At 28.9% G+C, this 27,874-nt stretch overlaps 2 protein-coding genes across 2 annotated transcripts; one reads left to right on the forward strand and one right to left on the reverse strand.

Annotated features, from left to right (window-relative positions):
• Window positions 1–27,874, reverse strand: LOC123299649 (neuropeptide CCHamide-1 receptor-like). The gene is made up of 7 exons (XM_044881924.1): window positions 27,799–27,874; window positions 27,522–27,666; window positions 12,826–13,052; window positions 12,391–12,533; window positions 6,660–6,842; window positions 4,050–4,291; window positions 1–514 (listed from the first exon to the last, which is right to left on the reverse strand). Exons 1-7 carry the CDS (start codon window positions 27,872–27,874, stop codon window positions 46–48), a joined length of 1,485 nt encoding a protein of 494 aa, XP_044737859.1. The 3' UTR covers window positions 1–45.
• Window positions 13,744–17,756, forward strand: LOC123299650 (thyroglobulin-like). Its single transcript, XM_044881925.1, has 7 exons — window positions 13,744–13,987; window positions 14,049–14,147; window positions 14,265–14,468; window positions 15,132–15,314; window positions 15,415–15,589; window positions 16,954–17,036; window positions 17,463–17,756. The coding sequence occupies exons 1-7, from the start codon at window positions 13,786–13,788 to the stop codon at window positions 17,738–17,740; spliced, it is 1,224 nt and encodes a 407-aa protein (XP_044737860.1). The 5' UTR covers window positions 13,744–13,785; the 3' UTR covers window positions 17,741–17,756.

Below are 27,874 nucleotides of genomic sequence, written 5' to 3' on the forward strand. Positions count from 1 at the left end.
TTGAAAAAGTTTTCATAATTTAATATATTTTTTTTTTTTTACAATTTATTGTAACTGTACAGACATTTCCTGTATCGCTGTAGTCATTGTATTTCCGGTACCATTCTCATTTGCACAACAATGATGCCGATGATGACGATGACCATGGTGACTGTGATGATGATGACTATGATGATGATGTAAATGACTATGATGACTATTACTACATTTTAATGACGTTTTACCATCACCATTTGTACATCCTGCACCCCCGTTTGTTGTTGTAGTTGTCATCATTATACATTGTTGTTGTTGTTGATCTTGTTGTAAGGGTGATTTCCTACCATAGCCAATACCTACACCACCCATTCCTACACCACCACCTCCAGCACCACCGCCAGCACCACAGATGCCTGCATGTATAGATTGTTGGTTGTTTATACGTGACATGGTCAGTGACATTGAATTGGCACGTCGATATGTGTTTGTTGTCGAACGTGAGCGTACATTTTGCCGGTTACGACATAGTAAATATCTGTAAGCATCAAATGAGAAATCTTCATATATATGGTTTGATAGGTGGAAATTAGTTTCAATTTTGTGTAATGTAGATATTTTTAGGGTTCCGTATAAATAACATGATCAAAATGGGCATAACTGTAACGAGGGTACACAAAGAGGCAACACCCTCTACCTTGTGATACATCAATTGAAAGAGCATAAAATTATCTAACTATGGTAAAAAAATTCTTAAGATAGATTACACAGAAGATGAAAGGTATGATTTCAATTAAATTAATAGCAAAACATCGCTTTTTCGAACAAAGTTCGCGAACAGTTCGAAAACATAATGTACTTTTGTCTGGCAAATAATTGTGGCCATTTCGAACATGTCTTAAAATAATCACTTATGACTGTAATAATTGATTTCAAACCTTCCATTTTCTGTGTAGTCTTTAACTTTAGAACCAATCGATCGATTTCATTTTTTTATCATGGTTGAATAGAGAATTTTATGTTCTTTCAAATGAAGTATCACAAGGTAGGAGGTGTCATTTGAATTTTCAAAATGGGGGTGGCTAACGACGAGGGGACGATACCTAAAATTAGGTAGGTACCATTTTTAAACTTCCCTCATGATATCAAAATCGGCTGGTTTTATCTACTCAAAACATTAATCACATCGGGTCTAAATTTATTAAGGATGGATACTTTTGAAATGAACACGAGAAAATTCGGGCAATTTCGAAAATTTTTTTATGCTATTCGTTTTCCTACAATGCTAGAATGCGGAATGCTGAGGTAAATTTTGGTTTTATGATAAAATCGGGATATTTCAAATATTTGAAATAAATTTATACTCTTTAAATTCGATTAATAATTTGCGCAGCGAGTTTCACGACCGAAGGCCATCTAATTAACCAAGAGATAGAAGTAAAGTTTGTGTTTATGGAGGGGGGTGGGTTTTGGGGGCGTCTAAGGATAGTATAGCTATTAATAAATTGGAGCTGCAGATTAATTAAGATTAATAATCGCTGATCAAAAGTTATAATCAAATAAATTGCAGGCTCGGAAACGAAGTTCATCGAATATTTCTATATAAATTTATTTCCGTTTTTTTATATCGTACCCAAATGTAAAAAAAATGAAGAAATAGAATATAGCGAGTACACGCAGCTACAATTTTTCAAGATCAAGCATTAGTTTAGTCTATACGAATACGGGTCAGGAATAAATATCGTTTTATCTGCCAGGACGTCTCATCGTTTGGTTATACGTATTTGTAATGCCTACATCAACTTCGTGGTGATTAGTTTGTCTAAATGATGATATATTACATTTATCAGATTAAAGCATTCATCTAGAAAACACAACTCAAACAACCTCAATCAACACAACTGCGTTATTATTACTAGCATAGATAGTAAAATAAAAATTCGAGTAGGTAATTAAGTTCAAAATAAATTACAAACACAGGGTAATTGAGGGTTCAGTAACTATAACTAATTTTATAAATTTAATATTTATATGGAGTGTCCCAAAAAATTTATACATTGTCAAAGTTTTAACGTAAATTAAAATTACTAATTTGCGAGATAAGTTTGACGTAGAAGGAAGTGTCCTGAAGTACCATTCAGGAAGATAATGGTCATTCACTGCCCTACAAGAGAAAGAGAAGTCATCGAAAGTTTTCAACAATTTCTTAGAAAATCTGTTCGTTAAGAGGAGTTTTCTGTGGGGCAAAGAAAAAAATTTATTGCACAAGAATAGCTGTAATCAATGAGTTGAGAGCAGCCAGGGAAATGAATTTAGTCGATATCTCAGAAATTATACTCCTGCCGTCGTCAAATAGACAAATTGGAAGAAAAAAATTCCTCTGATTTTTGCAATTTTCTTTAAGGGTATTCGTTTGAAACTATCGTGAAAATCACAAAATAATTTTTGTTTCGGAATTTGATGAAACTTAGTATAAAGGATAATTTTTGAGCAGGGAGGTAAAGGATCTATAATCACAGTTATTATTTGCCGAACAAAACTTTTCGGGGAAATTCTGAATAAAATGTTCAACAGGTTTCACATAATCTTTCCCGGTTAATTCACCTATTCTATTGTCTGTTAAATAGTAATAAATACAACATCAACAATGATAAATATTTAATGACATTCTTATCGAAAATTTTATTGCATTTAGTTAGAATGAATATTTAATTGCATTGGCAAATATCTATTCGAGTCGATTCTACTTCGAATATGAGAATTCGACTAACGTCGATTATATCTACACAATGGATAAATTTAATCCTTATCAATATTTTCTGTAAACACATTATGGTTTATCTTCTGCAAACGTTTTATAAAAAAAAACACATTCTATCTAGAATGTAGATTCTTTTTCGGTTTTTTTTAATGCCGCTTTTCTATACGCACGTATTCCGAGAATAATAGTAAAAATATATGGTGGCAGAAAAGTATGAGGCAAATGTATTCTAACCAAGGCAAGGCTTCGTATTGTAAAATATACGGTACTTTTAAAATGTTATTTAATATAGGCAATTTGTAATACATATATGTAACTGAGTTGCATATATGAGTAAGGTAATAACGTTTTTATTTTCCGCTATGTATGCTGCTTTTTTTTATGTAGACTGGTGTGAAATTAACATTGTGGTTTTCGTTGGTAATACCGAGAAATATCCTTAGTTTTATTTGCAAAATATTTAACTATGTACCACGAATTGATGAATTGAATTAGGAGAGCTAGAATAGTTTCGAATAAACGACGAAAACTCTAATGATTGGAAGAAGTTTTCTCAATGAGTTAATACGAGATTGAGCGTTTCTTATTTATTTTATTATGAAGTTTCATTTACGGTATTTTCAATAAACTAAGCCCATTAAATCAGAAATTCTACGACTTATTCTTCCTGTTTATCTCTTCGTACAAATAAAAACAAATTGTGAATCGATTCTATTTTACAAATAGAGTAATAGAAATATATAGCTTGTATGCAACTTGTAGGCCACATAGGAATATAATACTTGCATGTGTTGTGTACATTTTCAAATAATCGGACATAAAATGAAAACATAATTTTCTTTGAATTTAAGAAAAACCACCATTGAACAGAGAATTATTACATACACGTGGGAAAAATTTTATCGATAAACATATCAACATACTAATAATGGCCTCGCATTCAGATAAAATATTACAGTTTAAAATGAAATCTAGATAATATCGAATATCGTAAACGTTGTATAATGGTCATTATGTGAAATACAGAGAGTTCTTAAAATATTGGAAGTGCTTTAAAAATTCATTGGTGGTAACAGCAGTGGGAAATGAGAATCCAAAAAAATTATATAAACGATATTTAATGTACTGGGTATGAATCGTGTAATTCTGATTTGAGCTTAAATTTGAAAGTATCACCACTCAACAGCGCTGACGCTGTTTATTGAGATTTTTTTTACATTTCGCCCAATTATTTATCTTGTTTATAAATTGGGGATTCGATTGGTGTGAAATATCCTGTACATAAAAGAGAGAAAATAAATAAATATATTACCTGTTAAAATGTTTACGAAACGCACCACTGACACAATACAACGCAACAGGATTTGCACATGAATTCAAAAAATTCAAACAGAATCCAATAATTCGTAAATAATGCCAGAATGCATTGTAATCGTTACTGGAATTTGGATGAAAATAGAACCATAACATAAATATATGATATGGTAAAAAACATATTGCAAATACAACAACAAAAGCTAATACAGTTACAGCAACTTTTCTTCGGGCTCGAACCTGAAACATTTACAAAAGAAACACTTATTAAATTATTTGAATAAATGTGATAAATTATAGTTTTGTTTAGTTATTTTGTGATGCTTAATTACATTTATGTAATGTACATTGCATAAACCTCGTTAGTTTTGTATTAATTTCTTTGATAATATTATGTAATGGATATTGCATAAATTGCAAATTGTATAAGCAGGTTAAATAAATCATAGTTTATTTTAATTGGATTTATTATATTTTAAATGAGTTACACAAGATTAGTGTTTACTCTCTAAAGCTTCGTCTTATAGCTTATTTATCTATATTAGAAGATTATTTTTGACCTTGAATAATTTTCAATTACATTTGTAATAATTTACTTTTATTTTCTCATGTTTCATTTGATTTGTTGATATATATATTAGAAATGTTTATTTTATTTTATCTCATATTATAAATCCCATTAAAAGTTATCGTTTTACTCAGAAAATCGAAAAACTTTTAAATCTTCACGCTTTGAAATTTTCTCGTTGAAATTTTGACACACGAGCCTATGATTCCGCCAGACTTCCAGTGGAAAAAGAAGTTCAGAGAATAATTTATTGGCTTATATCTTGTACATATATATATCAACGATCTTAGAAATGGCTCCAAGCTCTTTTTGGGGCGATAAGTCGATCTAACAAGGTTTCATTTAAAAAAAAACGTCGTTTTATCCGTTTTTTCATGAAAAACTGAAACATACACCGCAAAATATGACTCTTCCTGACATCTATTGGTGTATATCGTAGTTAATGAAATAAACGACATTACCGGGACTTTCAAATTGGTATTTGTGTGGAGACATTTTAAACGGTCTTATACATAATAATTAAATCTTCTATGGGTCTTATATTAGTGATAAAATTTGTGTCTTTTTAACTCAAAAAATACCGAGCAAAGTTCGGTCATCCAGATATTATTATTAAATTTATTATTGTCCAAAAATTATACTCAGCTAGAATTCGTCTTCCAACCATTTCTCCTATAAGATTCGTAAATTTTTAGAGAGATATCAACTATTTATAATCCGAAAAGAAATTTAGAAAGATATCTTATATGGGTTTCTAGTAATCCTTGGAGAGTTATTTAAAAATTGTACACCATGGTATTTGTCCCGAAATTATAAGAAATTTTCTTAGAATAAGTTCAAAGATTATCTTCAATAATAATGATATTTTTTTTTTTTTATAAAAGGTTATGATGGGAGGATTTAAATGATTTATACAATTCAATTCAACACAAACTGTTTATTTATTGTATTAAAATACCAAATAATTTTTCAAAAATATATTCCAGAAGGATAAATTCTGCTTTTACTTTTGTGTTTTTTATGTTATTTTAACAGGAATTTAACCAAGAATAATGAATAGGATATATACAAAAAGGATAATTTTTATTCATTCCTTCGTAACTTACGTTTAAATGAAAAAAAAAACACAAATAAAATATTATTTCTCCAAGAACCACTGATGTCTGTGGGTTTTTAAATAAAGTGATTTATTATAAATGTTCCTTTTTCCGCTGTAAGTATTTTCTTACCCCAATATCCGATATGTATATATATTCATGAAAAGTGAAATAATTAAATAAAAGTTTTTTTTTTTTAATGTTCTTTTATGAAAAGTTTAAGTACGACTTCCATATACATGTATTTAAAGTTAGCACTAGAATATTTTGAAAAAGTGAATTTGATAAAAGCAAGAATGATGATGAAATTGTGGGAGACGACATAAGAGATGGTCGGATTAGTTTAGAAACTACGGTGGAAATACATGGTCGAGAATTGCTGCTGACAGACAAGCGTGGAGAAACGCATTAGATATTCTGCCCTTATTGTGCTTACATTGACATTTGTGAAAGGAGAGGCCGTTGCTCATTTACTGGGATCAAGGTTTATTATTATTATTTTTGAAATAATATTAGGCCACTAAATGAAATACAAAGAGTTACAAAAACTTAAAACTATACTGATTTTCCTGAAAATGGGTACAAATTTGGGGCATATAAATTGGGGGAACTTTGGATTCATGAAGTAATGACCTTTTCGTTAACAGACTTAACTAATAGTAGACTTTTCAATGTGACAACATACACGGAAGTCATTGTATATTCTCTTTTGTTTTATCCATTCTTGTGTTTTTATTTTAAGAGTTTAATTAATTATTTATTTATATTTATTTCCATTTTTCTTTCGCAAATTGTATTTATGTACGAAAATTGTTTCGTTTTTTTTTTTTTCGTTCATCTATTAAGAAAAGCAATATTACAAGAAAAACTTTTTTTTTTGCATAAAAATTAACACCAAAGCCAAGTAAAATAAATTAAAAAAGTTTCGAAGTATCGATCTTACCTGTCTATGGGCTCCCTGCATTTCACCAGGAACATTATGTACACTTAATATTAAATGGCGGGCAATTAATGCATAAAATATACCAATTATTGTTAATGGTATTGCATAATATATTAGAAAACGTAAAAGAACAACAATTTTTGGATAATTTGGACCCCATTCATCAGGAAACGGATAACATACCTAAAAAAAAACACAAAAGTTATTAAAATAAAATAATTATTAATATAGGCAAGAGCTATAACATCCTTCGTCAGGAATGCATATATTATTCAATTTTATAGACTCCCCATCTCCTATCTTTAAATAAGCTTGAAATCCTCTCTGCAATTTGCAACTTCCTCAACAAGTCCAAATTTCAAATTTAAATATAACTCCCCCCCTTCTTATCTATTTTTTGTTTTATAATAAAAAAATAAATAAATAAATAAATAAAATAAATAAATAAATAAACAAATTTGTGTGTAGCCCCCTCTACTGTCAACCCTTCCGCGACCCCCAACCTATGTGTTTTTTCGTGATATTTCCTTTGTATACAGTCTCGACGGGTCCCGACGACGAACTTCCTGTCTAATTCCATGTGTCCTTGTGTTCGTAAAATAGAAAGTACGTTTCATTTATTTGTATTTTTATTAATTTTTTTTTTTCTCTTCTCTGTCTTCTCCTACTGTTTTTTTTAACTGAATTTTTTTATTTTTCTTTATTCGCAATTTTCATATTGCATTTATATAATTTTTTTGTTTGTTTGTTTGTTTGTTCGAGAGTCATCTTTTTATTTTTGGATACTAGAATATAATTTATTTTTATTTTTTAATTTCTAAATTACACTTTTTTTTTTTCTCCTGAATGTCAAATTTTTGTTTTTCTGATGTATTTATTATTTAACTATTTATTGTAATAAAATTGTATACTTTATTTGGATAATGGCTGTATAGCAAATTTGCTGAAGCCAATTTTAATAAAAAAAAAAAAAAAAAAAAAAAAAAATTTTATAGACAAAAATCATAACATATATGTTATGTGTTTGTATATATTGAATGAAACGTTTATTCTCAATAATACTACTTGGTTGCATTAAAATTTTAGGATAAGTGTTTGAAGCGTTTGAAATCGAATTTTTAAGTAGATTAGAAAGTTCTAAACTTTGTCTATAGTGGTTTCAAGTTATATTTGATTTTGGTTAAACTATCTATTTACCACGCGATCGATAATGCTAAACGAAATTGAAAAATTGGCTGGATCTTGTGCCTCTTTTTCCAGGTTTTCGAAAAACATTACAAAATAAGTGTTACACTGTGTTTTATAATATATTGTAGTAAGGCCTAAAAGCTCTTATCCATTTTCTCTTTAATGAGAAATATTTTTTATGATGAGTAAGGTATAGGAACGTTTTTCAAGAAAAAGATATTGTGTTTAAAGGCAGATGCTCTGAATTGGAGCTCGATCTTGACCAGGATCATTTGAAAATCAACGTAATATAATTAAAGTTAAGAAACTATTTTCAATTAGAAAGTTCCACGTTAATCCAACAGATTCGGCAACAATTTAATTTAGTTTTTAAAAAACTAAAAATTTTGCCGTCGATTTCTATGCATGGCTTAAAACTTTTATTTAAAGTACAGAAATTTGCTGATACGCATAATTTTGTGAATTATTCAAACAAATTCATTTTGAATTATTTATAGTAAAATACCTATTTTAATAAAACAAAGATTATGATTGATAGGCAACTCACATTACATATATGCAGTAGAATTAACCCAATTGCATATATTCTGGGAATTATTATAATCTGATTTTAATAATAATCTCAATTATAACAAAATATTGATAATCATCATGGATTGTTATTATAAATTGGCAACAAGCCAGGCTCATTTTATTTATGATAAATAATTATTATTATTATCTTGATAATACTAGCAGCAACAACAATGATAATTTATCATATTTTGTGAGTGAAAAAAAAATGGTAGAGTGTGTTTTGGCAAACGTAGAGTAAATGGTATATATATAATCATAAATATCAATTTCCAAATTATTGTTGCTTCAATAAATTCATGGTATAAAAGCTAAAAAAAAGTTGTTCTATAATCGTATTTTTTTGCTTTTATCTCCATGTATATACGAACGAATTTTCTATGGATTAGGTGGGGAAATTAGAAATAATTTTGCGGCCAATATTATCTTCCGGACATAAAAAGATTTTTATGATTTTCCCAAGGGATATCTTATATTTTTTAAGAAAATTATTTTTATGCAAAAATCAGAACTTTTTCTGATCGTAAAGTTTTTGAGTTGTAGCCTAAAATCGTATATGAAGTCGGATGTCGGAAGGTCCAGTGTGAGTAGGTAACGAAACAAATCAAACAGTAAGGGTACGAAAGATATGAGAAAATATGAAAATCTTGTATACAGAGGTTGTGTGGCATTCACTTTAATATTTTTTTCTATTTTATGGTCGTCTGCACAGATATTTTAATGTTTTTATTTTTTATTGCAAACATAGAAATCATTTTTTAGAGAAAAAATTATGTTCTTCTAACAAACAAATATAGTGGTTATACTTTTATCTTTTGTTTATGATTTTAGTATAAAAACAGAGTTTTTTCGGTTTTGAAGATTTTCATTTTTGAAATATTAAAGGCAAAAAAGTTTTTGAGAGCCATATACCTGGGTGGTATAGAGTCTAGCCTAAAAAGTAGCAGGAGGTATATTTTTGTGTTTTTGAAAATATCTTTGATGAAAACAATAACTCTTTGGCGATAACAAAATGAAAATACCCATTGAAGAGTTCTAGTATAAAACAATCGAACTTGTAGAAAGGGTATTTGATTTAGGTCAGGAGGAGCCAGTCAACTATTAATATTAATTCGTTGTTTTTCCTTTGTCGAGGTAATGTATTCTAAAACATTTTGACGTCATTATTCTTTTTAATGTAAATATTATAATCATATTAACATTGAAAAGAACGTTGCAGGAAAAAAGTAATGCTTGTGTCATAAAAATATCATTATACATCGTACTAGGGGCCATTCATTCCTTACGTAATTTTGACGATTTTTGTCCAAAAACTATGAATTATGTCAGAAGGAAATCCTTAAAACTTTCGAATATACTTTTTTGACCAATTTTATTGAATATTTGTAGAATATTGCTGTTTTGGAACAGCAGAAGGTAAACTATCATAGAAAGGGGGAAGTATATCGAGTTTCTGACATGTTTAAACCGGTAGGATGCACTCCCTACTGGTTTGAGTGTTTGAGGGTGAATTATTACAGACAGCGGTAGTATATTGGAATCCTGACTTCAGAATCGTGATCAGAGACCCTAAAAACCATCGGATGTACTTTACTTGCCCATTTTGTTAAGTATTTACATAATATTACGAGCGAATTTCCCCCGAAAGGGGCAGTATATTGGATTTCTGGCGTCGGAATGGTGATCAGCGATTCCAAAAGCTCCCGAGTATACCTGCAATAATCCATTTTGTCTAATATTTACGTAAATGTTGCTGTTTCAGACTAGCAGGGGGTGAATTATCCCCGGAGGGGTTATATAACGGAATTCTGTCTTCAGAATCGTGAACAACTACCCTGAAAACCCTGCGAGTATACTTTTTTTGCTTACTTTGTTGAATATTTTCAAAGTTTTAAAATTTTCAAGGTACGAATTTCAATAATTGATTTATTTGGACAATAGCAAAAGCCAAACTTTGTAGCAGTACCAAGCTAGATGTAGATTTTGATCTATGCACCTTTCAGAACATTTAAAAAAAAGAAACTGCCAATATTGAGGTGCAAAAAAATTCCTCATTTTACCCTTTTTTCGTCTACATAGCACTCACAATAATTTTAGTTCAAGCTGCCTTTTCACTTAACAATCCAAAAAATATACGGGTAACTTTACTCAGAGATTATTTTTTACTTAAAAATTTTACCAAAATGATAAAAGATTGAATAATATTTTTTGTATACCAGTAATATAATATATTTATTCATATAATATTAAAATTTAGTAAAATAATATTTACATAAATAAAAAATTGTATTGCGTAGATAAAATAAGCAAAGCAAAGCCTCCCTCTCAAGTTACCAAGCACATCGTAATTCGTTACAGGCTTTAATATACATATATGTGTATGTTTGTGTGTGTGTTTAGTTTGACGATGACGATAATGACAGTGAAATGTCAATCATTTAATGTATGTAATGTAATGTACATAAACATTTTACAGATGAATCGTCTTCATCGGCGAATCGTTCGACTCGTCTTACTCTTACGTATATTTAAATATTTTCTTTAAGAGAAAGTTTTTCATATTTACAGAGTGTTCAAGTCAAATTGGGTATTAATTTAGAAGACGAAAGTACCTACAGATAATCCTGAGATACCTGGGTATAGGTTTTACAATTGAAAATGGTTTTTCTAAACTGTGAATTCAAACGGAAGTGGCGTCAACATGAGAAATGATAATATAACATGTAGAATGATAAATAGTGTGTTTTTATACTTGCTTTCAATATATTATAATACAATTTTCCATAGAAACAAGCTGAAAAATGTGAATTTAGCGTGATTCCGATTGGCTCACTACCTTAATGAGTGTAAAAACGTAAACACGTCAATATTGTGTCTGGAATTTGGTTCAACCAAACAATTGAGGTACTAAGATTGATTAAGTTCTAGTGACACTTAAACAAAAATTAAGTAGTATCATCCTGAAACACTCTGTATTATGTATTTTCACAATTTTCTTTTCATAAAATTATTATAATATTTGGTTACATACTTTTTTCTACATAATACTTCACTCGTTTGCTCTTATCGTTCATAATATAAACATTCTATTAAAACCAGTAAAAATAGTATAAAATAAAGATAAAATATCTAAGATCTTTATAAAAGTAACAATTTTTTATCAACAAAAAGATTCTTTCATATTCTTTGTATCACAACATATGTGAAGTAAATAACATCAATGTTTTAAAAGTTGCCTATATAAAAAAAACAATAACCTTGAAAAAAGTGGTAACATGCTGCCTAGTTATTTAGTGTTTTTACGTAATATTTGGAATGATTTTCATTTGAATGCTTTTATGATTTTCATCATGCTTTTAAACTGAATTTTACAAAAATTAAAAGCATTCGATATGGATTAAATTTATGTAACAGCTCTTGCCTATAGGATGTATTAGTCGGAGATAAAGACCAATAAAACACTTCACAAATGTAATATAGAAAAGTGGTTTCAGTGAAATTTGTAGATTTTCCAATGATTCAATTTTAGTTGTTTGGAGTATTTTGCCGATATGAATATTCAGTTTGAAAGGACTTTACAAATTCATTACAGGAAAAATTTGTTTCAATGAAATTAGTAGATTTTCCAAGAATTGTATTTAATTGGCTTGCTGTATGTTGCCGCAATGAATATTCAGTTTATAGTTAAGTAAACGTTCTTGAGTGAGTAAAAAACCGCCTCTGAAGTCATATTGACAAAACTTAGCCATTGTTTTTCTGGATAAATCTAGGTATATTCAACTAAAAAATGTAAACTTTTTCTATTATGGTTCTTTTTACAGGCTTCTATTTCACTTCTCCTGTTAGTATGGAGACTCAAACTGGTTTATTTTTAGAATTTAAGCTTTTAATGCCCATTTTAATGTCATAAAATTGCTTAAGGACAATCGAATTGAAACGTTTTAAACTTATAAAGTAATAAACTGTATACCTCAATAATTTTCGTTGGATACTCGATTTGTTTTAAAAATGAGCCAAATGCGCCAGGCAATGCAAATACTATTGACAAGGACCATATTATTATTGATACAATAATTGGAACACGCTTTGCACATCTTGTACCACCTAAAACACCTAAAAAATTAATATATTGTTTACATACAGGATGTTCAAATTTAAAATATAATTTTCAATTTGCTGCCTTTTGAATGATTGGTCTTAGATCTGCCAAATTTTAGAAAATCGGGTTCTTTGCAAATTATGCTATCTTTAGGTCTCATCAGGATGACACAAAAAGTTAAAAAACTTTTGAAACAATCGGAGTAATAGTAATTTTGTGCAAGGCAAACAGTAATAGCCTTCCGAGATCCAATATAAAAATTATATCTGAAATTTGAACAGCCTAAATAATTTTTTTATTACTTACCCGATGTATGCAAACGTTTTAGTGGATCCACAATCGCAAAAAATCGATCTGCTGATAGGGCCGTTAATGTAAATACTGATACACCGATTGAAATATCTTTTGCACTTTCACTCATTTTACATACTAATAAACCAAATGGCCATGTGTCTACAGTGTAAACGGTCGATGTAAATGGTACACTTGTTAATATCACTAATAGATCACCTAGTGCTAGGCATAATATATATCTGAAACAAAGAAAAGAAATTGTTTTAGAAATTCGAAAAGTTAAAACACGATAACTTTAAAATAGGTCGAATTACGTAAAACTATCGTAAAAGGAAAATGAATGTCACATCAAATGGTTTTCGGGACGTTATCGCAGAAATTTTTGTATAAACTCAAAAATTATTTTCAATTAAGAAAAGCCTCGCCAAAAAACGTACCTAAATATTTCCGTAAAAACGAGTTGTTTATGATTTGTATTACAAACTAAAACTTGAATTTTCACAATTGAATTTTGGTGAAACACTGAGAAAATAAAGGCCAAACTCGATTACATTTTTGAACTTTTTTAAAATGCCTATTATTTGTTTAACACGCTTTTTTTAGCTTGACTTGTGAGTATGAAAGTAGTCAGTCAAGTATGAAAGAATTATTGGTTGGTCATGTATACAATTCAATGTTAAAAAGCGTGGGTGCTTGATATGTATTAAATAATCTTCAGTCATTTAATTTTTGATTATCATTTTTCCCAGGAACCTGCAACATTTTTTTGGTGCTTAGATTCACCAAATTCTTCTTCAAATTATATTTATTGAGTAACTATAACTAGAGACTGATATTAGCTCACAAATATTTTACAAACTCTCTGTATTCGATTAATGTTATCTTGAATTATCTTATATTGATTAGTTCTGAAGGTGTGAGTAATAACATATTAAAATGATTTTTGAAGTTTTATGAATAAGTTTACAAATAATGTATCTAAAAGTAATTATATTAACAGTGTTTTTAATTCCATTCATTAAATCCGAATTAAAATGTCCCGAACACTGTCCAGACGATGAATCCTTGTATTTTGAAGGTGAATATAAGGGAAGGGAATGTAAAAGAGAAGATGGAGAATATTTAATACCAAAAGCGATTTGTAATTGTTTTACAAATTGTGAAAAACGAGTTGGTATGTATACTGGGCAGTATAATTTATTTTCGGAAAAGTTAATATAATTTTTGGTTTTAAGGTTTGAATGATCAAAATGTTTATTGTGATAACGATGCTAATAAATGTGCTCCAGGATTAAAATGTGATGCAGAAACTGGCATGTGTGACCTGGATACAGGTAAAAAGGACGGGAAACCAGATTTACCACTTAGTAGAAAATTTTTGATCGATCAGGCTCATAAAGCTCTATTTTATAGGGAGTTATAAATTAAATTTCCCATTATTTGTGTTTTAGGTTCGTGCTTTCATTACAATTATTTAGGGCCACCAAACTATGAGCATGTATTACAATGGAAACCAAAATGTCTGCCAGATGGTAGCTACGCACCTGTACAATGTAAAGGTGAAAAACCAACGGGGAAATGTTATTGCTTCGATGCAACTGGTAATCGAATTTTTGGTGAACAATGGTGGCGTATTGCTGACAACATGACTTGTGGTAAGACATAAAAATTACCTCTGAAGAAAAAGAACTAGCGTCACATAATACCAATTAGAATATTAAGTGATATTTCTTCCTAAAAGAACAGATTTTCCCCCGAAATAATCTGTTTCATGATCACCCTAGAATAGACGGGAAAATAGGCCGAAAAAAAATAGGCCGCGCCGGAGTGTTGTAATTACGAGTTGGTTGGGTTATAGTTTGTCGACTATATAGAGGTTGGGTTCTAAGTATTTAGACCTTGCGTTCAAAAATTAGACACTATTACAGGAAATTTTTTGGTCTAATGTTAAAGAGACCCCCAACCGCTTCCTTTAGTTATAATTAGCAAATATTCGCTAAGTAGGGTTGTTTACTAAGCAGATTAATGTTATAAACGTGGAAAAAGGAGTTTTCGTGTGTTTTATGACTTTGAAATTCGGTACAATATCCCTCAAATTGAGCTATAGGATTGAAAAGCAGTATGTAGATTGAGTAAGAGTCGAGAATATACTTTTTGTGGGGTGTTTTCGCTTTTTTATGGCTTTGAAAACCTGTACAGCCTTTTTAAATGAAACAACTTTTTGAGTAGTTTGAAAAGGCATATGGGAAATATAAAATGCGGGGCAAATACGACCTCAGTGTTGTAGGTCTTCTACTCACGAGTTTCTTTTTTCTTAGCTTGTAGCCGACATCGTGCGGATTTAGTAGCACAAGGACGTACAGATGTTTCACTACATTGTGATGCGGAAGGAAATTACGAACCATTACAGTGTGATTCAGGTTTATGTTGGTGTAGTGATAAAAATGGTGGTGTAACGAGTACAATTGTACCAGAAAAATTAATGGAAAAACTACCATGCTGTAAGTGTAACAATTATATTGAAAAATATCAAAAATAGAACGCCGTATAAAATCAACTTTTAGAAAGTAATTTTCTAAATATTTTCCTTTTCTTCTACAGATAATGTAACAGTGGTTGGTGGCGGATATTTACGGATTTGTGAAAGTGAAGCATATGCATTAATAAAAATTAAAAATGAATTAGCTGTTCATGGTACGATAAACATTTTGTTTCCAATACCTAAATGTGATTCAGATGGTAGTTTTGGTAATTACCAATATGACCCATCGAGAACGTATGTATATAAAATTAAAGTGTCTTTTTGAATATCTAACGTATTTATAGGATATAATTTATCGTTATCCGGAAGTTTTGTTGTATACATAATATCAAATAAACATTGAAATACCTTTATTTATGCCTTAGGATTTGAGAGAATATAGTAATGGATCCCATATTTGCTTATGCTTATATTACACATATACACTGTGTTTCACGTTGAGTGAAACCGTTCTCAAATTTTGGAGTAGAGAGAACGATTTAAATAACTTTTTATCGCAATATATACTACTCAAAGACGCGTTTCAGATGGCCTAAGTCTTAGGGCTGTTTTTCCTTAATTAGAGAATAAAAAACTGCATAAAAAAAGATTCGCAGCAAGTTGAGCTTTTTGAATATTGCTTGAATAATATTTAAGCTTCTTAGAAAACAATTTAAAGTCAGTTTTCAATACTTGACTGTTTTTCTTTTTTTCAACCTCAACTAAAGATAAATGTTTGAGACAAGAATAAAGTTATATATATTTTTATAACTTATATATTTTTCGGATATTTGCGATGTAATTTGAATTACAGTAGATCATGAAATTATAGGCGGTTACATTCAAAGTGAACACACTGTATTCGTATTAAATATTACATGGTATTTTTAATTAATTGGCAATATGTAATATCCATTTCACAGATAATAGCAGGTCAAGGTGACTTATTTTCTCGCTTCTGTCTCGAAGAAATGTTAAAAGTATATAAGATTTCATTAGAACTAGGGAAATCTTTCGAGGTTTCTGTGTAACGAACACGTTAGAAATCCTAGCCAGCATAAGAATCTGTATTACAAGGGACAGAAACGTTGACATATAATAATCTAATTAAAAAAAAGAAATCATCGCTTATTCACATTACGTCTAAATTCAATAGACCTTTTCCCTGAACAGCTAAGAATTCCTGCCCAAATATTTAACATTACACCCTCTTTAACCTTTTGGCACTTTTAATGAACATTTTATGTAAACTTCAGGAAAATAGTCTATTACATATTTTTTATAATTTTCGAATACTTTGGACATTAAATAAATATAAATTATCGTATTAATTAAAGTCTCTCTAGGTAAATTCTAAATATTGGATAAAGGTGTAACATAACAAAATAACACTACTTATTTATTATCTTATAACAAAATCAGTGTTGAATCTAGAGGTATACGATACGAAGCTATCAAAATTTTATTATGTCTGTTTTATTCCCACCTACGTAGTCCCAAATATCTACTTATTTCCCACTCTAGTCCCGTAAAATAAATAGAATATTTTAAGGCTTAAGATGTGCGAATGAAAATTAATTATTTTAATTTGATGTGTTTCTTTTTTTTTACTGGAATAGGTATTATTGCTCATGGAAAGATGGTTCACGAATACAAGGCTATCAACAGGAATCAAATACGAACGGAGGAACTTTAAATTGCAGTAAAGTATTTTTTTTTAATCAAATTAAAGTAGTACGAACGCCAAGGCAAGTTTATACTTGCGGTTGCAATTATTTTTACCTTATTTTCAACTTTGATGATGAATTTTGACGAAAAATAAGAATACAATTTTTTGATATCTGCCTTGATTTTCGAAATATCGAAAGTTACATAATTAAACAAAATTTTCAACTTATAACATAATTCCCCATCAAAATTGAAAATATATTAAATATCAACTGGCAGATATTTTAGACCCGTCTAAGTTCGTACCATTTCATGTTACGCCTTGAACTACCAAAAATCATTGAACAGAATTGAAAAAAGATTGCTCGTAATTTAACGAATGCTTTTGACGACTTTTAACGAGTGCTTTTTTAAATTTGGTTAAATTATTTTCTGAATTTCTATATTTGATGATTTTAAGATTGTGCAAGAGATTACTGGCAATCCAAATTAGAAGGGCGAACTTTTTCATTAACATGCTTAGCCAATGGCGATTATATGCAATTACAGCAAGTTAACGACGATTTCTTTTGTGTGGATTCTGATGGCTTTGCAGTGAGTGAAATTATTCATAAGAAACCGGATGAACAAATCGATTGTACAGATTGGATCTATCAACCAACTACAGAACCTCCCACGGGAAATGCCATACAAGTGACAACTCAAATTCCGGAAGATATTATTGATAATAATGTCTGATTATACCAAAATAAAATATTTCTAAATTTTTTGTGATGTCCAACAAGAACCACATTATAGTATTTATTGTTTATTTTTGTCTTTTATCAATAAAATACTTTTGATAAGTTTGGAGTGATTGTTTTTTTTGTAACTTTTAGTAGCATCTAAGCCGGAGTATCAATATCAACCCAAACGGAATGACCTATAATTCTTTTTTACTGAATGCATCAGGAATTCAAGCAGGTGTATTGTATTATTGCTGATTAAAATACTTTAAGCAAAAAATCTGCAAGTAAGTGAAACTGTAGGTATGTTGAAAATCTCTTTTTTGGGAAGTATGAGGCAAAAATGTCTCCTTAAAGCATATGATACAGTAAAGGATGTTACAAAAATCGGCTAATAAAGAAAAATGAAAGAAACCACTTTCATTTTGGTAAATCCTCATGTGTTTCTTAGGTGTCAAATATCATTCTTAACGCATGAGTTAGTTGCTGAAATGTTTCTATTTGTATATAAACAATAAATTGATAAATTGTTAATAAAATGGCACGCTTAATGTTGACTTACAAAATTAATAAATAGGCAACTTGTATGACCATGTATAACGTGTTCGCAATTCAAGTTGCCTATCTATTAATTTTGTAAGTCAACTTTAACATTAACCGTGCAATTGAATTAACAATTTATTGCTTATTAACAAATAGAAATATTTCCTCCACTAACTCATTCCACGAGGTTGTAGCAAAACGCGATCGATTTCTTTCATTTTCGTTTATTTGTAGCATCTTCAACTGTACAAATTAGAATCATTTGAGAAGTCTCAAAACGTATCAGGATATTTTAGGAGACATATTTTACTAATTGAGATCAATGAAATTGATGAAATTGTGGTGAAATTGGTTAAATTATTTGAGCATTACAGAATATTTTATATTTGGGAACTTTCGGGGAACTTCTTGAAGACTGTCTCAAAGAAAACAACAGCTGAAAATTCAAAGTGAATATTAAGTTATTGTCATTTTGAAAGAAAAGATTACTTATAAATAGAAAGTTTTTCGAAAATAAAGAACTATTCTTTTATGCAACTAAGTTAACATAAAATATTTATATTTAATTAAAATGACGAAACAAACTTTAGATAGAAAATTATATTATGTATCAAAAGTTAGTTAGAAATTCTATTAAGAATTTCTAAAAGGAAATATATAATATTTAAATTAATAATGTTTATAATATTAGTTTTTATTTTACTAGCTGTGACAAGACGAATTCTACTTACTTAATTTATTTCAAAATTAAACTAGTGAAAACAAACAATTGACTCAGTTAATTGTTGAAATACCATGTATATATAGTGTTGATATAGCACGAGAGTGGTGCAACACACATAGGAAACTGATATTCTCATAGAATACTGTATAATGATCTAAACTAATTTCCGCCCTCACGGATACGCAGTAATGTTTACGAAAAATTGTTTCAAACAAAAGTTGTTTATTTTTTTATAAGAAATATTTTTTACATTTAAACTTTTGTTCTATCTCTACCGATTTACAAGATGTGTGCTACAGACCCGAGACTCAATTGACCTATGTTTCTCATTTACGAACTAGAACTCACTTTTTACGTCTTTAGCACGCTATAAAAATTTCAGCTTGATGTCTCTTTTCGTTTTTGAGTTATCGTGCTTACGGACAGACAGTCGGACAGACAATCGGAAATGGGCTAATCATGTGATTTTCAAACATCTACATCAAAATTTCGGTCTTGGCATCAACATTTTTAAGCGTTACAAACATGGGACTAAACCTAGTATACCTTGATATATTTCATATATTCATGGTATAAAAATGGATAGAATGACGATATTTTTTGTCTCCCCCCATGCCTTTGTTTCCATTACTCCTTTCAATTTTTAAAGATTATGGGCATTCTCCTCGGAGAATGCTCCATTTCAACCTTTCTTCTCTTTTACTCCATTTCAACCTTATATATCGATTAATTTTCAGAAAACAAAGTAGCTTATTCTCATTTTCACAGTTAATTATTTCCAAAATTAGTCCACCCGTTTAGCCGTGAAAGTAAGCCAGACAGTCAGATAAAGTTACTTTGGCATTTATAATATTAGTATGGATTTTTATATTATTTTTTACTGATGTTATTTGCGTGTTAACGAACAATTAATTAAATATAAAACAATTATTATTAATATGATAATCATTTCACCGTTTCAAATAATTTATTTCAAATGAATATAGTTTTTATTTTGGGGAAATTATTATTTTATTACTAGTCAAACGACTAGGAAATTGTGACGAGACGAAAATCCTGTTAAGCAATGAATGAAAAATTTTTTGAAATTCCTCACTGTCATAATGAAATAAACAAACTTTTATTATACTCTTTGTAAACTATTTCGTTAGCCTTTTATATTATATGAAGTAAGAAGAATTCCTACGGACGTTTTTATTTATAAAACAAGGAGGGATTGTATAATTCTATACATGAATGAATACAGCCGGTGAGACTCATCACTTGAAGTTGCACATATACAATACCTATAACATACACTACACATTCTCTCTTTGTTTTATACATAAGAACGTTCATAAAAACTCTTCTTACTTCATATATTTTCTTATGTCTAACGAGATAGATTCCAATCGGTATAAATGAAATTAATTATAATTACAACCATTTTGTTATGAGCATAGGATATTCAATGAAAATTCCAATGATACGATAATTTTTAATATTAATGGATGGTTAATTTGGTTGACATTTTTTGTTAAATTTATTTACACAATCAGAAAAATCATTAAATAAAAGCAAATACAATTATCTTTTTACTATGGATGTCATAATTTTCGTGACAAATTAAACCACAATTAGTGAATACCATTAAATTTAATGTCTTTAAATATTTCTATAATTTACTATACGAGATTTATTTTAATAATTTCTAACAAGCAGGCAATAAATTAAAATTTTTTTAAAGATGTATATCTAAATAATATTTGTTTATATTTCAACATAGCAATCTCGCACGGATTTTTCCCGTACATTTCCCGAACCCTTTATTTAATGTAATTTTTTTTAAAATTTTACTCCACCTGGAAAGTTAATTAAAATAATTAAATAATAAAAGATTGATATTATTCAAATTGATTAGGGATATAAAGTACCTACAATTAGGTAGGCTTCAATTAATTACTGCTGGAATAATGCAATTAATATATTTACAATATTTATTTTCGTTTTGCGTTTTGAATAGTAGAATTAAAACAAATGGCATATTTATACAATTTCTAAAGAATAACAAAACCATTTTTGGATACACAAATTTGACAAAAAATATTTTTAGCATATTGTTTCTAAAATTGAAATGAGTTGTGATATTTTTTTAAGTTTAGAATAAAAATAGAAATAAAAATAATACCAAAGATGGATATCGCAAATGGGTCCCTAGCAACTAGATCAAGGGATCTCTGTGCCCTATAAAAAAAAAATTACATTGTTAGTATTTCAGTCTTTTGATAGCTAACAATAGTTACACGAATAAGAACAGAGAAAGAAGAACGAGATCTTAAGATAAAGATGCGAAATTTCGATGAATCTTATGAGGTTTTGATTATGTTTTGATATTTCGATGATTATTTACAGCCTGCCCTTTATGTTAAAATTCATTGATTAAAGAAAACGGCAAGAAATTTTGACTATCAAACGGATTGAAAAATTCTTTCGACAGTTGCAAAATATCATATGATTTTTTGTAATGATTTGACTATGATTTTATTATACATAGGAGACAAGAAATAACGTTGAAAGTCGAAAATCTAGATCTGCAAAAGTTTCCCACTCAAGTCGTGGTTCAAACAGAAAGGTACATCGTAATTTTGCTTTAGAATATGTCATAAATGAAGAACCGTTTCTTGTCATAAAACGACCCATGATTTGTCGGAGTAAAAAAATTTGTCCAATTTAAATCGTTATTAAACTGTCCTTACCGAACCTTAGTTGTGAATGGTAAATTCGCACTTATCATGGACATTTAACGAGGATATTTCAATCGTATAAATGTTGTCTTATGTCATTTTCAGGATAAACATTACCTTTTGAAAACTGACCCCACGTTGTTTCAATATTTATTGTTTTCAAATTGATTAAAGAAATAAATAAATAAATAACTTAAAAAATAAAATAAAACAAGTGAAAACAAACAATTGACTGAGTTAATTGTTGAAATACCATGTATAGGCAGTGTTGATAACTCTGTCACATTTCACATACATACATATCTGACATATTTAACTGATATTCTCATATAATGCGCAAGTGTTGATGCGCACTCGTTTGTTTTTTTGACGTCACGTAAATAACAAAAGATACTCACTGTGATATTAATACATACTATAAAATTTGTACCTAATTAACGCCCTCGTGGGTAAACAGTGATGTTTACAAAAAAATGTTTCAAACAAAAGTTGTTTATTTTTTTGTAAGGAACATTTTTTACATTTAAACTTTTATTCTATCTCTAACGGTTTACAAGATGGGTACTACGGACCCATGACCCAATTGACCCATGTTGCTCATTTACGAACTTGACCTCACTTTTTACGTCCTAAACACGCTGTAAAAATTTCAGCTTGATATCTCTTTTCGTTTTTGAGTAATCGTGACCACAGACGGACGGACGGCCGGACAGCCGGACGGCCGGACGGACGGACAACCGGAAATGGATTTATTAGGTGATTTTATGAACACCTATACCAATTTTTTTTTTGTAGTATCAATATTTTTAGGCGTTACAAACTTGGGACTAAACTTATAATACTATGTATATTTCATATATACATGGTATAACTTGGGACTAAACTTATAATACTATGTATATTTCATATATACATGGTATAACAAAGGCAATAAAAACCAATAAAAATAACTAAAACACAATCCTTTTTCTAAGTATATTGTGTCAAATACAGAAATGGGAAAATTCTATCGTTTCTGTCACCTTTATTAGGTATATCTATCTATATACAATTTATAAATTGTAATTAAAAAAGTCAACTGAATTGAGTAGAGAATTATTTCCAAATCCTTGTAAATTAAAGCTGATAGGAAAATTATTGTTGTCGTCTCGAAAATCTAAATTAAAACAAGATATTCACACCGTGTGTGAGTTTTATTGGAGGCGTTTCCATGAAAATTTAATATTATTGTCTAACAAATTTAAATAAATAATTATGATAATTTACATTTGAAAAATAATATTTGTGCAATTTGATTTCGTATTTTCACAATTTTTAATGCATTAAGTTTAATTAATTAGTGTTTTTCAATAATTTTAATTTGACATTTTCTGTAATATTAACATGTAAAGAACTGCAAATTAGTCATAACAGCTTCCTTTATCACCAAAAAATTTTCACTTCAAGCGCTGGCATTGATTTTATTGTCCCTACCATAACTACTCACACAACGAATACCATAACCCTACCAAGACATATATCTATCTATGTTTACTAAATATTTCAAAAATATGGTGGAAGCGCAAATAAAAACATATAACATAGTAAAATGGATATACTGTATAATTTATCTGCGTTTCCACCATTTATTTACAAACTTTTATTTGTTAAAATACTTCTTGAGCTATACCAGGCGTCATTTTAAAGGTATAAAAGTGTACAAGAAGATGCATGCCTTTAATGTGTTCTACGACTTGAAGTTTCTTTTGGTGTAGAATGATAGACTAAAAAAAGCTTAAAATAATTTCATTTGACTTAGAAAAACACATTTAATTGCTGACAAAACGGAATATTCATTAAAATGGGATCAGATTTTTGTCTAACCGAATCATATATGCCCTTATATGTTCCACTTATTGGTTTCCTAGTCAATTATGTGATGATGCAGTGTTATAATTGATAACAAATAATCATATTTTAATTTAAAATTTTCAATTAATATTTTTAATTAAACACATATTGTTATGTTTTCAAATTCAATTTAAAATCAGCAGATGATATTGTGTGGAAATTTTATTTTGTTATTTAAAACTCTATTTATTAGTGGAGTAAAAAAAGGTATTTTTAATTTATAGGTAAGTTTTAAGTAATGAATTGAATTTAATCCTGGATGCCTCATTTTGTTCCTAATTGAATTAAAAAAATATCCCATTAAATTAATTTGTGTACTTCCCCTCCCTTTTCTTTTAATGACTGGATGCAGAGTTTCTGAGATATCGAAATATTTGGATCGATTTTAGTCCGTATCTCAAAAACTATTCGACCAGCCAAAAAATGTACCCGATTTTTGTACTTTTTGGGTCAAAATTATCTTATATACTGAGTTTTATCGAAATTGGAGATAAAAAAAATTTTTCGATTTTTTGCAAATTTTTTAAGGGGTACCCCTTTGAAAAAATCAAGAAAATCGCAAAAAAAATTTTGTTTTGGAATTTGATGAAACTTGGTGGTTAGGGTAATTGTGACCCAAAAAGTAAAAAAATTGGGTTAATTTAATGATTGGATGTGGAGTTTCTGAGATATGGCAATATTTGGATCGATTATAGTCCGTATCTCAAAAACTATTAGACCAATGAACAAATGCACCCGATTTTTGAACTTTTTGGGTCAAAATTACCCTATATACTGAGTTTTATCGAAATTGGAGATAAAAATTTTTTTTCCCATTTTTTGAAATTTTTTGAAGGGTTATCCCTTTAAAAAAATCGAGAAAATTGCAAAAAAAAAATTTTGTTTTGGAATTTGATGAAAGTCAGTGGATAGGGTAATCTTGATCCAAAAAGAGGCGCTCCTATTCATTCTAAACATTTTAAATTCAGCTCCCCAAGCTTTTACAAAATAGTCGTGTATGAGTGACTCATAGACAAAATTATTTCCTACTTTTTAGTACAATAAAAGCTTAAAAAGTATTTTCTAATTAAAATTTTAATAAATATAACTTTAAAAGCTCTTTGATACAATTTAGTTTTTAGTGTTTTGTTAGACATTTTGTTTTAAATGTATTATTATATTATAATATTGAAATATAATATGAAATTTTATAAAGTATCTATTATATTTAATTATAAAAGTGTTATTCCACGTTTGTGAGTGAAACTTTTGAAAACACATCCTTCATATTGAAAACTTTGTTTGCTATCTATTTTTAGATGGTATTTGATATTCTTACTTTAATATATGTGTACCTATACCTGTTTCTGTTCGAGAAAAACTATTTTCGACATTAATAGAAATAATTGAGTTTTGTGGTGTAGAGGAAATTGATAAGATATTATATACACGGTGGCACACGAAAATACATAATTTATGGTTTTTCTCTAATATTTTTTCCGTAACTAAAGGGCGGGAAGAAAGCCTTTTGTGTTTTGGTATGGAAAACAATTATATACAACTTTATATGTGATATAAAACTCGACTTTTATACACCAGAAAATCCATTTTTCTGGTCCAGGGTCGTAACATTTTACCCGCCCGTTGTTTGTAATCAAATATTACTCTTTAAATATGACCTACGTGCCGGTTTCCATACATGAAAATAGGATGAAAATGCAATTTTATGGTGATTATGACCTGATTTTCTCATCGCTTCCTTTATATTAAATTAAAAATTTTGTTTAACAAATACTTTTTGGGTCGTAACTTTATTATATTAAAAAGTAGAAAATATTTGTCTCAGGAGTCACTCATACATAACTATTTAAAAAAAATTATTTTTGATCAGTTTTAAGCAATTTACGATTATGTTTTTTTTTTCTAGACGCTTAGTTTCCAAAATAAAATTCTTGGAAAACTAAAAATGCAATATTCGATTTTAAGAAAAATGTGTTATTTGTTTTCAATTTCTGAGGAAATTTGCTTAGCTAACGCAGCTCCTGCGCTACGAATTTTGTGAGCTTCTGACGTTCATGGTTATTTGTTTGTATATTTCAAGATATGACGGATACAGTTCAATAATTCTAAAAATGAGCCTTGTAAAGTCGGTGGTAGTCTAAAACGAAATTTTCCTGCGAAGCTAATATCTCAAGAATTGTGATTTTTTCGTTTTACCACTCTGGAGAAGTGATTGGAAGAATATAAATGTATATGAATATAGAATACCTAATGTCAAAAGCTCATGAAAGTTTTTTAATAAAATTAATTTTACTAACAAAAATGTTTTATTTTTATTATTTGAATTAATTTCAATATAAAAATGAGGTTTTAATATTAGTTTTGACATATTATGCGGGTTATTACAGAGTGTACCAATAAAATGATCTCTTTTTAAAACTAAACTGATAATAACTAAGTAACAGAGAGTTTCAAAATTCAAATTAATGTACAAAAATTTAGAAACCAATCATTTAATGAAAGTGTTTAGATTGTTGCTTATTGTCCAGGCATAAAATTGGTAAAGCTGACCGATATAACACTTCATAGGCAAATGGCTTCTTTCAATCTCACTGTAAAAAAGTTGTTTGTCGAACAGATTTCCTGGAGATTGCTTAACTCTTTCGATGAAATTTTCCTTGTGGGGTCGAGGAGTGGACACTCTGAGACACTCACAAAATTATATCAAAAACTAATCATTGTAATTCGAACAATGTTACATTGTTCTCTTTGAAATTTCATCAACGTATACCTCTGGGACACTCTGAAGACAGGGATGACAAGACTACATATTAATTTATAATTCTAAATAATTTTAGTCCTATTTTATTTTGATTTACATATAAATAGAATAATTTATTTTTGTTTGTCAGTTTAGTTTTTCTATTCGATTTTGTATAATTTGGACACTCAATCTAAACATATTATTAGTGTCGTGGTTATAGATTTGTATTATTTGATTGATAATATACTGACAAATGTCATATTTTTAATAAACTATTGTTAACAAGTTGTAGATTAGTAAAATCGCTTTTATACATGCTTATAAAATCTTAGAAGTCTTTAACCTACTTCTAATTGTCCGATTAACTCTCTATCAGAAGAAGCATTACTTTAATAATGATTACCTTGAATAATTAATAGAAATTACAACGTTCAAGTAGTGAAGTGACTATAGTACCATGGTCATTTCACTACTTGAACGTTGCCTTATATGCAGTAGGTCGTTAGGTCGAAACTCAGTCACGTCAATAGATTTTTTAATTCTATTTTTATTTATTTTTTATTTTTTTTTATTTTATTTAAGGTCGCATAATTCTATTTTGTTACCCAAAGAGTACATAATATAAATTATAATTAAAAAAACTGAAAAGCAAGCTTTTTTGCACAAATGCGATGGTCGATATCTGTCAAATAAGTCGTTTTCGTGTAATAATATCTTATTATCAAAGGGGGAGTTATGGAATACCTCTAACCATAATCGGATTGATTTGAAGAAAAATCGAAGAAACGATTAGTAGTCTTTTCGTGGAAAACAGTTCTGACAAAAAGAACTTCACCAAGAAATTTTATTTTAGAGTTGTAGCTAGACAGTAGTTCTGACAAGAAAAACTTCCTCAAGAAATTTTATTTATAAGAGTTGTAGCTTGAGTGTTGCTATGTCTGTTATACCACATATGCCAGGAAACCTGATTTTCTGGTATAGAATTGTAATTCTTAATTTTTTTTTTATAAAAAAGCGGGTCAAAGAACATTTTTATTTTGTCACAGTAAACGATAATTATTTTTGATATCTACTTTTAAGCGTAACTTATTGATTATAAAACCAAAATTTTTGTGTGCAGAAAAAAGTTTTTTAACTGATAAAGAAAAAAATGGTTTTTTTAAAAACTTACGTATTTGGTGCATTCCGCATAGCACGATTCCTAATAAATACAATCACCAATGTTCCATTCCCTAACACACCAACAACAAATATTATAAAAAATATCACTGGAACAATATATGTTTCTGGACGTTCTTTGTATGAACGATATGGTACTGTTTCATTTAGAACTATATTTTGATTATAATTATTATTATTCGATATCGAATTAAACGATACGGATAAATTTAAAATGTCATTATTATTATTATTAATAATTTGTTGCATTGATGTTAAATAACTTTTACATAATGTTGATGTTAATGAATTTTCATTATTTAATAATAATAATGTATTATTTACATTATTTGTTAAACAATCCAT

The sequence above is a fragment of the Chrysoperla carnea genome, chromosome 5 (genome assembly GCF_905475395.1).
Source record: "Chrysoperla carnea chromosome 5, inChrCarn1.1, whole genome shotgun sequence".
Classification (NCBI taxonomy): domain Eukaryota; kingdom Metazoa; phylum Arthropoda; class Insecta; order Neuroptera; family Chrysopidae; genus Chrysoperla; species Chrysoperla carnea.

Bases quoted from the DNA above. Each gene is read 5' to 3' on its own strand.
- LOC123299649 (XM_044881924.1), bottom strand. From the start codon at position 27,874: ATGGATTGTTTAACAAATAATGTAAATAATACATTATTATTATTAAAT. The intron at 12,534-12,825 runs GTAAGTAATAAA...TTAATTTTTTAG, and splicing joins AAAACGTTTGCATACATCGG to GTGTTTTAGGTGGTACAAGA. The intron at 4,292-6,659 runs GTAAGATCGATA...TAAATGTTTCAG, and splicing joins TGCAGGGAGCCCATAGACAG to GTTCGAGCCCGAAGAAAAGT.
- LOC123299650 (XM_044881925.1), top strand. From the start codon at position 13,786: ATGTATCTAAAAGTAATTATATTAACAGTGTTTTTAATTCCATTCATT. The intron at 15,315-15,414 runs GTAAGTGTAACA...TTTCTTCTACAG, and splicing joins AATGGAAAAACTACCATGCT to ATAATGTAACAGTGGTTGGT. The intron at 15,590-16,953 runs GTATGTATATAA...TTACTGGAATAG, and splicing joins CAATATGACCCATCGAGAAC to GTATTATTGCTCATGGAAAG.